This window comes from Otolemur garnettii, unplaced genomic scaffold, assembly GCF_000181295.1.
Source record: "Otolemur garnettii isolate 467f Iridium unplaced genomic scaffold, OtoGar3 scaffold00002, whole genome shotgun sequence".
In the NCBI taxonomy this organism is placed as follows: domain Eukaryota; kingdom Metazoa; phylum Chordata; class Mammalia; order Primates; family Galagidae; genus Otolemur; species Otolemur garnettii.
Genome location: NW_003852397.1, coordinates 22,402,244 through 22,415,755, shown reverse-complemented (window position 1 = coordinate 22,415,755; position 13,512 = coordinate 22,402,244). Strand labels below are relative to the sequence as shown.

At 36.8% G+C, this 13,512-nt stretch overlaps 1 protein-coding gene across 1 annotated transcript in view; it reads left to right on the top strand.

Moving 5' to 3' along the window:
• The window catches only part of THEMIS (thymocyte selection associated), a 200,730-nt gene that overhangs the window by 39,645 nt on the left and 147,573 nt on the right, over nucleotides 1–13,512 (top strand). The window contains exon 2 of the mRNA XM_023512802.1: nucleotides 10,237–10,395. Within this exon, the coding sequence (XP_023368570.1) occupies nucleotides 10,237–10,395 (159 nt within the window). The remainder of the gene's footprint in view (nucleotides 1–10,236; nucleotides 10,396–13,512) is intronic.

Below are 13,512 nucleotides of genomic sequence, written 5' to 3'. Positions count from 1 at the left end.
AGAAGGCTTTTAACAGATGGAATTGCAAAGCTGAGATTGTTTCTTCATGTCAATTTCATGTTTATTAGGATGGTTGTTTGCATGGTATGCAGTGACAGCTTCCTGAAGCTGAGTTTTTACAGAGGGCTCCACACTTCTGACCATGGTATCTCCAAATCAGACCCAACTCATCTTCTCCAAGATAGCTCTTTACTGAACTCATCTTTCTCCTTTCCTAGCACTGTCTTGCAATGGAAGTAGTCTGGATTCCTCTATTCTCCTTCCAAGCTACCTGCAAAGCTATTCTTCCTCAAGACCTGGCTTTTACCTCTTTTGATAAGAAAGAGTGCTTTGATTTACAAAACCATTTTTTTTCCTGATGTGGCACCAATTTGGTGAGTTAAAAACAGGACATTTGATATTTTTTCTCTTTGTAATTAAAATAGTTTCTAATTGTCCTTTCAGCAGGGCGGGCAGTTGCTTTTGAGTCTCAGAGCTAAATAATGACTAAAATTTTTCCCTCTTTCCCTGGGGAAATAATCTTCGTATCCTCGGCTTTACTGGTGGAAGGGATACAGGAGAAGAATCTAGTTTTCAAAAGGTATTGTTTCCCTCACTTTGTTATCAGCTTTAAGACGTTTTTATTTTTTTCTACTATAGGAATTACTTTGACTATTGGTTGGCGAAGTCAAATCGATATGTCACATAAAATGGCTGGTTATTCCTCCCACAAAGATTTTGAGATTCCTAGCAGGAAACCTCCTTCAGACAACCCTGGCAAACACACATTTCTGAGAGGCAGGATACCATGTTGCACAACTCCAAGAATGCCATTCACATTCATGCAAGTTGTGGTTGAAGGAGTTCTGCCATGGGAAAGCTATGCTTAAAGCTGTGGCCTTGAGCACACTCCAGTTGTTTGATAGTGTTAGTTGTAGAAAGAACAGCTGGTGACAGCTATCTTCAAACACTTTAAGGCTTTTATGCAGAATAGTTAAAATAATTATTCTTGGTATGATTCTCAGGGCTAAAAATACCTGTAAATGTACATCCTACAGGAACACAGAGTATGCTTAATAAAATGAAAAGCTTTGTAACAGTGAGCATTGCTCAAAAGTAAAGCAGATCACCGTAAAACAAATGTAATTCCATCAGTTAAAGTGTCCACATGAAGTTTGGATGACAACTTGGTAGAGATATTGTATAGGGACTCCATCATTGTGATGCATTAGTAGGATAAGCTGATTCAGTTTTTCAAGAGATCATTGGAATTGTTGGCACTTTCTTTAGACGTAAATGAAAATTAAACACATTCTACAGCTGACATTGGGCTATAAAAGGTTATGATTATTGTCAAGTTAGATGCTTTATGCCTTAACTCTGACAGCTACCCTGAAATAAATGATGGACTGAGGGTTTAAAGGATGCAAGATCAGTCACAGAACACAACTGGGCTGGGAATAACTTATACCTGGCATGCCATCTTCAGCTGATGGAGATGGAACTTTATATTGGGGAGGATTATTAGGCCACATCATTACACTCAGAAGAGGATAATGTAGGAATCAGAATGCCACTATAATAACATGCAATTAGAACTGTGCCTGTCAAATTGATTAAAATTCCTGTGTTTTTTACTTAGGGCACCCAGGCTGCTGTGTCATTGAGATAGATGAGTTAATAACACCAATTAAGACTTTGTGTATTAGCTTATAACTTTCCTTTTTTAAGGTATGCTTCAAATTTTACTCTCTCCACCTCCTGAGTCTACATCCAGTTCCCTGTTTTGCGTGTGATCATAGTTTGTATTTCATTTCTACCAGAAATCCTTGTCAGACTCTTGTGGGAAAGGCCTGATTTATTTTCTTTTTCTAATCCATCACAGGTTGGTACTTTGATGAACTACCATACAAATACATTATAAAAATGAAATTTATTTGAATCCCCAGCCCGGACCCGCCAAAACAACAATGACGGCTGCAACTAAAAAATAGCCGGGCATTGTGGCGGGCGCCTGTGGTCCCAGCTACTTGGGAGGTGGAGGCAGGAGACTCGCTTGAGCCCAGGAGTTGGAGGTTGCTGTGAGCTGTAATGACATGGCACTCTACCCAGGGGGAAAGCTTGAGGCTCTGTCTCAAAATTTAAAAAAAAAAAAAAAATAGAAATTTAAAAGACACAAAATATAAACACTGTTTCAATGAACATAACTTCAAAATTTTTGATAAAATTCCTGAATCTTTACTTTTAATTTCTAAACTGCAATTTATAAGAATAGTTAATGAAGTATTTAATTAATGCAAATGAACTTAAGGAAATATATAATACAGTGAAGCTTTATTTTTTATGTATTGTGTGAACACATTATAGTGCATTGAGGTCCCTGTATAATTAATGCAATCAGCATACTTATATTCATTAAATGAGAAATAGAGAACAAGGTTACAATCTTAAATGGCTACAGAGGTCTGCAGTAGATTTATTTAACATTTAAAACCAAAATATAGAGAAATATATGAAAGTATATAAAATTGACTTGAGACCAAGTCCTTCATGAAAAAATATGCCAACTCTCAAAGCAATGCTGTTCATATAAAAAATTATGGCATTATTTATGATATCATTTTGAGGTTTAAAATATGAATAAAATGTGGAAAATATTTCATCAATACCATGTTTCCCCGAAAATAAGATCAACCCAAAAAATGTGCCCTAGCAGGATTTCTATGCATTTGTTAAATATAAGCCCTACCCCGATAATAAGACCTAGTGATGCCATGCATTTCAGTGAGGAGAGGAAGACATCCCCTGAAAATAAGCCCTAGTGTGTCTTCTTGAGCAAAATTAAATATAAGACAGTGTCTTATTTTCGGAGAAACACAGTAATAGCACCAGGAAATACAGAACCACTGATTTGTTCCACCATCAAAGACAAATGTTTTGTGGTTGTGTAGGAGGGATACTAATTTCCCACTTATGCCTCTCAAACCCTTTGCTTTGATGATGGTTGACACGAAGAGCCACAATGATGACTTCTGTCATAACCACTTGCAAGTCCTCTTTGAACACCTTACTTAATAGATTAAATTAATAGATTCTGCCATTAAACAAATAAGTTTTTGGCTAGTTTATGAAACTGTTAATTATTCTTTCCTCCACCACTAAAATTTTCATTTTATTGTCACGCACTTCACTCAGAGTGGTTGAAAATTTGAGCTTTTCTGGGTTTTGACCATATTGCTATTTTATTCTGAAAAAAAAATTTTTTTTTGAGACAGAGTCTCAAGCTGTTGCCCTGGGTAGAGTACCATGGCATCACAGCTCACAGCAACCTCAAACTCTTGGACTTAAGCAATTCTCTTGCCTTTGCCTCCCATGTAGCTCGGACTACAGGTGCCCCTGCCACAACACTGAGCTATTTTTTGGTTGTAGTTGTCGTTGTATGGGAGGCCCAGGCTGAATTTGGACCCACTAGCTCTGGTGTATGTGACTGACACCCTAGCCACTTGAGCTACAGGCGCTGAGCCTTATTCTCAATTTTTTGATCTCATGCTTCAACCTTTCCAACCTACTGGAACTTTTATTGCTTCCTCCTGTTAGTATTTTTTTCTTCTTTTCAGATTAAAGTGAGGGTACAAACAACCAAGTCACAATATTTGAATTTGTTAGGTAGAGTTCCTCTTGCAGTCATGTCCTGCACCTAAAAGGTGTGCCATACACCCCACACTGTGCCCATTCAGTGGGAGGACTCCAAATATCCCCCATTCCTCCTCCTCCCAATTTGAATTGAAAGGATTTTTTTTTCCTATGTGGGCATAAATTAGATTGTCTACCAGCTTTATATTGGTATTGAGTATGTTGGATATTTACTTTTCTATTCTTGAGAAACTTTACTGAGAAGAATGTGTTTCATCTCCATCCAGATTAACACAAAAGATGGGAAGTCACCATCTTTTCATGGCTGAATAGTATTCCACAGTATACATATACCACAGTTAGTGAATCCATTCCTGAGTTGATGGGCATTTAGGTTGTTTTCACATCTTGGTGATTGAAAATTGAACTATAATAAATAATCTAGTGCAGATGTACTTATAATAAAATGATTTTTCTTTCTTCTGGGTAGATGTCTAATAGTGCGATTGTGGGATCAATAGGAGATCTAACATGAGTTCTTTGAAGATTCTTCATACTTATTTCTAAAGAGGTTATATTAGTTTGCAATCCTGGGATCAATAGGAGATCTAATGTGAGTTCTTTGAAGATTTGCCATACTTATTTCTAAAGAGGCTATATTAGTTTGCGATCCTGCCAACAGGGTGAAAGTGTTCCCTTCCCTCCACATCTGCCCCAGCATCTGCAACTCTGGTACTTCGTGATGTGGGCTTATCTCACTGGGGTGAGGTGATATCTCAGGGTGATTTTGATTTGCATTTCTCTGATGATTAGGGATGATGAGCATTTTTTCATATGTTTGTTAGCCATGCGTCTTCTTCCTCAGAGAAAGTATTGTTCCTGTTTGTTACCCAGTGATAATAAACTATATGTGGCCGGTGCCATAGCCACTGTGCTATGGCACTGAGCCCCTAGCACCCTTTATTGAATAGGGATTCTTTTCCCCAGTGTATGCTCTTGTTTGGTTTATCAAAGATCAGATGGCTGTAAGAGACTGGTTTTATCTCTTACTTTTCTGTTCAGTTCCAAATGTCAATGTCTCTATTTTTGTGCCAATACTATGCTGTTTTGATCACTATGGATTTGTAATATAGCCTAATGTCTGGTAGAGGGAGACCTCCAGCTTTCCTGGTTAGACTTAAAGTAAGATTTACTGACATTCACACGGTCTATCTTCACACATTTCTGTCTTAGGTTTGACTTTCCAGATAACATTTAAACCCACAATTCACAAAAATAATCTGATATTCTTAGTGGTCAGAAAGGTTACAGCTTAGTTCCTTTTAGTAGCCATCAGTTTTCTTACTACTTAATCCCAATGTTTGCTCCTTTCACACCATTATTTAGGCTGTTATTTAGGAGGGAAGAGAGTCTCTATGAACTTGAAAGATCATTTCCTATCAATGTCCAGACACATATCTTAGCAGTGTATCAAGTGTCTAACTTGGAGAATCCACCCCTAATAAAGCTGCAAGCTTACTATTTCTTATCACTTATTTTCACATTGTCTTCAAATACCAGGTTCATCTATTTTTAGACATAGTCTTCATTGAGTGGGAATGACTGTGTCTCTGCCTAACAGGGAATGGAACCTGTGGAAGTATCTATTGCAACCTTACTCTCCTGTAAGCTTCATTCCTGTGGTAAACTATCTAGAGATATTCATTTGGAAATCTGAATGATCTCTCAAACACCGTGTCTAGGGACAATTGCCAGTGAAAGTTTTACACTTAAACATTTCCTTCCTGGGGATGTGCCTTCTCAATAATTTTTACTATCTTTAAGCAAAGAATAATCACACTATTTTTATGAAAAGCAAAGATTCACTGGCAATCCAATCTGATGTGGTTCTATAACACATTTTTAGACCCTATCTACCATACTTTCCAGATGTAATTTCCTAACCTTTCAAAGTCTACCTCAGATTATAACATGAGATCCTCTATTATGGACACTTAACAAGCAGGGATTCATATTACAGAATCACTTACCCTTAATACTTCTATGCACTTTTGATGTCAAACATAAGTGAAGATACAACTCTTGCCAAACCTTAAGCTGACTATGCCCTAAATTGCTGATGTAGAAGGACCAATATTATGATCTCAATAATTACTTGTCATTTTACAGAAAATCAAAGTTATGACAACATTCCCTAAGGATGTACTAAGTGATACAAACTGTTGTATTAGCCATAGGGGTTGCATACGTACAACTAAGATGATGCCTCTTTTCTAGGAACTCAAAATAAATTCCAAAATATATGTAATATCAATGGTCAGAACATAACACCCTAATAGAAGGCAGCGATAATAATCACGTAAGGACCATCATGGAGACAAATGCAAAGTCCTATTAGAACACAGAGGAGAGAACTAATTCTTACTCAGGCATGGGGATCCAGGAAGGCTTTTGATGAGCTGAATCTTTAGAATTGGTTGGACTTTGACATGTTGACGAGGAGGTGCAGGGATGTGTGGTGTGGGGTAGTGGCGGGGGGCAGGGGGCAGAATGCATTTGAGAAAGGAAAATGCACTCCAATATAGTTTCCTCTTTCTTGACTGCCAACACATTTTTAACTTTGTAGAGAAGACGAGGAAAAAAAAGCTATCGAACCAATTGTTTTGGATGTTGTGATGTGATCACAGCATTGCTTATATGGATTGTCAAACAAGGGATGAGCTCATGAAAGGCTATTAATGTGTCGTTTTTATTGAGCAAAGTAGCATTACAGCAAAGGTGATTTCAAAGGCACATGGCTCTTTCATTACAGCCTTCAGGGGCAATGTTTGATCACGGAAAACAGGCTGCTTTGTTCCAGCTTTCTCTGATGTCTGGCATTATCCTGAATACATATGCTCTGACTTGGAAAGAATCTGTCTGTAAAGATTTAATAGATCTGAGATTTGCATATTCAAAATACACGTTTTGTGGTGAAAATGAAATGAACACCATTTTAATATGTATGTCTATATATACACAAATGTATTTCAGACACACATCTCAGCAATTTTTAAAAAAGCAATCAAATGTATTATGTGTTTATTCTGAGATTATGAAAGTCGACTATTTTTAAAATCCACCGTTTTATATTATCACTAAGGAAAAAAATGTATTTTAAGGGGCAGCATATTGGTGATACCAAAGTACAATAAGATTTCCAGTATCAGGAATTTGATATTTGCTGTATGTCCCTGTCACCTGTCATAGATACAACTTCCTAGTGCTGGACATCGCTGCATATTCTCCTATTAAAAGTGAGTTAAGAGCTTTCTTGGTTAGAGAAGATGGGGAGTCACAAAATATGAAAAAGCATTTGCAAGAGGTACTTTTCCTGGTATGACTGAAAGCAGCACTTCTTGCTTTTCTCCAAAGGAAAGAGATGCTTGGAAAGAGACCTTAAGAGTCAAATGCTTTTCTTGTGGTGACTATCACAGAATTTTCTCTACCTAGAATTCCCTGGCTTCTATTTTCTGTGAATTGATATGCAATCTCCCTCCATGTATCTTTTCATTTTGAATTCAATTGAACCTTGGAAAGAGAGATTGCATTCCCTAGTCAGCCAGTTTGATACATGTATACATTACATTTATAATTACACACTCATTGCAATGAAATTAATCCCAGCTGACTTAGCTGAAATGGCCTAGGTTAAATGTTCTATTTCATGTGACAAAGACAAATCTTACCACTTCACTTCTCTACCTAAGACCCTCCCCTTTCTGTTTCTACTTATACCGTCTTCCACCTCAATGACATCAAATGCTTCTGCACGGTGTGTTCTCCCCTCTTTGTGAGTTTTGTAACAGTTTCAAGTCAGAGACTATTTGGTTGTACATTTGTTGCTCCAAGCAAAGTTTAACAACATGGAAGAACTTACACATTGTCCTGGGTCTTGTTAATAATGCAGATTCTGATCCAGCCAGTCTGGAGTCTGGCTGAGATTCTAACAAGCTCCCAGGTGATGTAGAAGGCTGCACTTTGGAGAGAAAATGCCTAGAGTACAAGTGACCTTGCCTTCAACTGGCATTTGTCCCTGGACGCTGCTAATGGGAAACGTAGATTCTCTGACTTCGAGGTTGCCTCAGCCTCAGAATGGCTTTGTGTTTGTTGGTAATTTCACAAAAACTATATGACAGAGACTCTTCTACTCTATCCTCCTGTCTTACCATGTCTCCATTCTTACTTTGCCTTTTAGACATAACAAACCACTTGAAGTTTTCTGAATGTGTCAGACACTTTCTCATCCCAGGGCCTTTCAAACACTATTTCCTCTGCCCATCCCGGCATCTTCTGTCACTTCCTTCGAAACCCAGCTCAGCTGTCATCTGCTCTAGGAACCCTTCCCTAATTTCTTCCCCATGTCATTGCTTAGTTAAACACTTCCAATATACTTCCACCATGCCCTGTATTTTCCATAATCTTTCTCATAATCTTTCACAATTGTCCACTTCCTTATTTGTTCCTCCCATGACATTGCTTCTAGGAGAAAGAGATTATGCATCTTATTTCAGATATCTGCTGCCAGTCACCATAACTACAGCCAGTCACCAACATACTGGGCTTCTAATAAATTTTCCTTAATGAATAAAGAAGGTAGATTGATGTATTGTAATCATGCAAAAATATAATATAATATTTCTTCTCCTGCAGTTTAAAATTGAAGTGGGAGTAATAAAAACTAAACTCATAAAAAGTGAAGTACAGGGTGAGATAATACTAAAGATGTAAAATGTTAGTATGTGATTAATTGTCAAATGAAGATTGTAGCAAATAACCATTCTGACTTCATTAGAGGCAAATGTCACTGCGGATTTATTAGTATCTTTAATACCTCAATTTGTTCCACAAAGTGCTTGAGACTTATGATAACACTAGGCGTTGAAGTTCATGGAAGTATGCGCACATGCATAGCTAAGGGAATCTTACGAGAGAAGGACAGGTTGTGGAATTATATACTCACAGCAGGAGGAACAGATAGACTAGCTTGTCGGCAGAAATGCCCCTGGCTAGGCTAGGGACTAACAGTAATGTTGGTGTGCTGGGTTGCCATGCCCATTCTGCCTGGGATGCTGACTTCTACAGGGATATTGGAGCTCCCTTGTCCTCTGACTTCTGGTCAAATTTGGCTATTGGGGTACCTTGAGAGAAGTGTGCGGTCAAGACATTTATTTTCTTGAGTTGCTTATAACTGGTTGTGCCTCTATTTAAAAGGCTGCTATGTCAAACCTCTTCCAATTATTCTAATTGGAGCTGAAATGATCGCAGAATTGTACAGCAGTAGATTGGATGCGAGATTTAATAACTTTTATGACAACCATTAATGCCATAAATGTGTTTTAGGGGTTAGCTATCCATCAGGAAAGATTCTATGGGAAAATGGTTCAATAAAGAAAAGTTCAGAAAGCAAGCCAACCTAAAATTCTGTGCTCTCATACTTTATACGTAGTGTGGCAGAGAGAATATAAACTATCTTGGGGGTAAGAAAAATGTATTTAAAGCCTATCATTCTTCTGTAGTGCTTATTTACATCAGCCTTTAGTTTACTGCTCAACTGTCGAGTGATTAGATGCTGTAGTTTGAGGCTGTTTCTTTTCCACGGGGCTAGATGATTCAGAACTTTTTCCTCTGTTCTATCCTATGGCTCATCCTCTGGTTATTTCATTGCTCTCTTTCCTTTTATCAGGGGACACGGACACAAAAGGAAAATAAATGAGTAAAAACCTTCGCTTTCACATCTATGATAAAAGGTTTGTCAGGGAGGAGACTGAAATCCTGAATTAAAATGAAGCTTTCCAGTTTTATCTGGGTTGGTCTGACCCTATTGCTATAAAGATACTGAGAGTTGTTTCTGCCTTGTCAAAACCCAAGATATAAAAATGGGCCAAGAGTCTGATATTCATAACAATGAAGAGAACCAGATCTAATAAATAACTATGATGCTGTTAATATAAAGTCCTGTGGAGCAGACCCCTCTGCTTTCATCTTGGATTATATTACAACCTGGTTTGCAGTACTTTCTGAGACCACCGTTGAGTCACATGAGCCTAATTCTGTGACCCAGGAAAAACAGATCATAAATCCCAAAAGTGGGAGACATGTTTGTCGTCTGACCTTGGAAAGATGAGCTAAAGGTACTGAGGAAGCCATAAATTCAATTTACAATAATAAAGAAAAAAGGGTTGTTTATACTTGTACCAGTGGATGAAGTGAAAATCTAATGTTTTTCCAGGTACGGGATGTACATTTTGTCAACCTTCATTAAAATCCTTTTTAGCAGGCAGCTAAGAGAACTGAGTAAAAACATTTTAATGAGGCTTTTTTCTCCCCCAATTTTTATTTTTTTAAACTTTATTTTTAAATGTTTTATGTTTCTGTTCTATGTATGTATTGTTTCATGGTTTCATCTGGGCTTTGGTACCCATCATCTGAATAGTACCTTGTCGAATGTACCTCACAGGTAATTTTTCATCCCTCACCCCTCTCCCATTCTCCTTATACACAAAAGGCTTTGACCCTGCTTTGCTCTCCACTGTAAATTCTTTTTTAAAAGCCGTTTTTACTGTTTTTTTTTTTTCTTTTCAGGCTCTATTTATGAAATGTTTGGAAATGAATGCTGTTTGTCCACGGGAGAAGTGATTAAAATTACTGGACTCAAAATCAAGAAGATCATAGCCGAAATTTGTGAGCATGTGGAAAGTTGTGAGTCTCCACAACCGTTTGAACTGCCTATGAATTTTCCAGGTACAGTATTTTACAAACACTTCTCATTTGTACAATTAGATTGGTGATAATTGCACACATTTACACAACTAAAAATAATGAAAAAGTCAGCTAGGATAAGTAAGTAAAAAGAACTCAGAATTCTTGTAGTGTAATCTTTTAAAGGACTAATAGAAGGCAAATATTGTCTTCCTTTGTAAATAAACATCTTTTATGCAAGAATTAATCTATTTGGCTAAAATTAGTTAAGGTGGTTCAACTTTGTGCTCCATTTAGTTGTGCTAAATAGTGAGAGTCAAGAAATCAAAGATATATTTCCATATTTCTATACTTCTGTAGAACTGACTAGTTACCCTGTAATATCCCCCCTCCTTGCCATTCCTATTGACATTTCTAGCTCCTTTGAAAACTGCTGAACTTCTCTGTCAGATCTTACTGACAAGTCTGATTGGTCATCTTTGTCTAATTACATCTATTTAGGCTTCCCAAATTAGCTCAGATATCATGGTGTCTGGACCACTTTTGCAGGCCCTTTAACCTAACCTAGATATCTCTCTTCTATGTTCCCAGAGTATCTTGGGTGTGATAACATACCCCTCACTGGGGAGTCATTGATGATTTTCTTATTGTTTTATTCTCCAGACTAAGGATGAGTAAACTTTTTCAATAAAGGCCACATAAGTATTCTAGGCTTTTTAGCGAGGTGGTCTCTGTTAGAACAATTCCATTCTATTGTAGAATGGACAACAATACTTGCTTGTAGTATGAAAGCACCTATCAATAATGTGTAAATTAATGAGCATGCCTATGGCTCAATAAAACTTTATTTATAAAACAGGTGGCCAACAGCATTTGGCCTGTCAATTGTAGTTCGCTGACTTTTACTATTGCCTAAAACTTCTTTGCAGATGAAATATGAATATATGACCTTGTATTTCTGGTGTCAAACACATTTTCTGGCATAGAGTATATGCTCAATTGCTATTTATTGAACAAACAAATGAGTGGTAGAAGAACAAATCCCATAAGTATTGACAATATAATGTAAGTCATAGTAGGATCGTACTATACATGAGTTTCGTGGGAGGCCTGATAAGGAACACACATTATAGCTGGCTGTGTTTCAGAACATGGTTTCTGGAGTGATCATATTTGTATCCCAACTCTGTTGCTTCTCGGCTTTATAAACTTGGCAAATTATTTACCCTCCTCTTACATATAATGGAAATAATAATACTATATATCTGTGTAGTAGTAATAATAATACTACTATCTGCGTTAAATTAGACAGACTAAACATTGAAATATATTTGAAATTCTTAGAAGGTACTTGTCATATAGGAAGGGCTATAAAACGGTGTCAGTTTTATTACCATTTTAAAGATATTATTACTATCATTAAAGGAGGCAGGAAAAGCTTTTCAGGGAATGTTTTAATTGTGCTGAGGTTTGGAGAATGAAAATAAATTAGCTGAGATGAAGATTCATCCAAGTAGTATAGTATCCTATCCATTTTCAATTGAACACTTACCCTTTCTTCAATTCTGTTCTTTCCTCATGCCTATTCATTACAACTATGGTACTCAAATTTGACTAAATATTGGAATCATTTAGGGAGCTCTAAAATATTCTGATGCTCAGGCCACTTAACTGAGATATTCTGATTTGTTTGGTCTGTGGGGAAGTCTGGTCATCATAGTTTCTTAAAACTCCCAGGGCATTTGTAATGAGCAGCCAAGATTGAGAACCATTGCTTTATAAGTCTTTCTCAAGTAGTCTAATTAGATCTAACAACTCCCTTCTAAAATCACTATATTTTTTCATGCCATAATTATTGCATTTATTACATTCTGCATGTAATTGAGGCCATTCGCACAGTTGTCTGACTAGTACCATCTGCCTAATAGATCACAGGTTGTGGAGGGCAGAATCTGAATCTCATTTATGACTATAATCCCCCCAGTGTTTGCAATAAGATGCACATAATAAATATTTAGTAAGTTAAAATGACTAGAACCTGTTGGTAGGAATGTTTCTAAATAGAGTAATGGAAACGGTTTTTGGCTAACAGTTTCACTTTGGGAGTTGTTATTTAGAAAATCTCTTTGAGCTTTCAAATGGCTTGATAATCTTGTATCAATTGGGCAGTAATTTGAAAAATACAGTTACAAAGCTAGTTTTCTTTTTTTTTCTTTGTACGAAAGGTTTTTATTGGGTGGGGCAGGGGTGGTGGTGGGGGGATGCTGCAGAGCAGCACCAAGGAGGAGAGAAAAGAGGAGAGGAAAGAGAGGAGGGGGAGGAGAGAGAGACAAAGCTAATTTTATTGTAAATGGCAGGGTTAAAATAGAAGAGTAAAGGACTGGTGATGGTCAGGGTATGCTTCCTTTCAAAGAAGACTCCTAGGTGTTGATGAAAGGGATCCCAGACACAGGCATAACCCTGTTACATCAGCATTAGGGAGAAGGATAAAAATAAAGGACACTAATATTATTTAAAAATCTCTATAGCATAAACATCTCTTTATACCACATTTAAAACTTTCAATTTCAATTCTCAATTAGATTTTAAACTGAAAAAGTTCAATATTGTTTTAAAACTTCTTTCCTTAATTGTGAGTTCCCCAAATTTCCTTTTTCTATGGATTTCTAATTGCATTCTATTGCAGTAAGAGGACATGGTCTGTGTGATTCAGTCCTTTTAAATGTATTGATCCTTGCCTTATTAAATATAACCTATGCTGGAGTTAAGTTCAAGTTCAAGTTGCCTATGAACTTGAGAAGAATGCATGTTTTACTCTTGTTGGATGGAGTGTTCTCCAGCTGTCTGTTGGTTTATGGTATTGTTCAAGTCTTCTGTTTCCTGGAGGATCTTCTGCCTACTTGTATTATTGAAAGTGGAGTATTGAAATTTCCAGCTTTTATAGTTGAATTACATTTTTCCCTTGAATTCTGTCCATTTTTCCTTCATGTATGTGAGAGCTCTAATGGTTGTTGTGTATGTATTTATAATTGTTGTCTCTTCTTGTTGGAGTGATCCTTTCATTATTATATAATATTCTGTTTTGTCTCTAGTAACATTTTTCTATTAAAGTCTATTTTGTCTTATATAAGTATTCACTCCAATTTTCTTTTTCTTTTT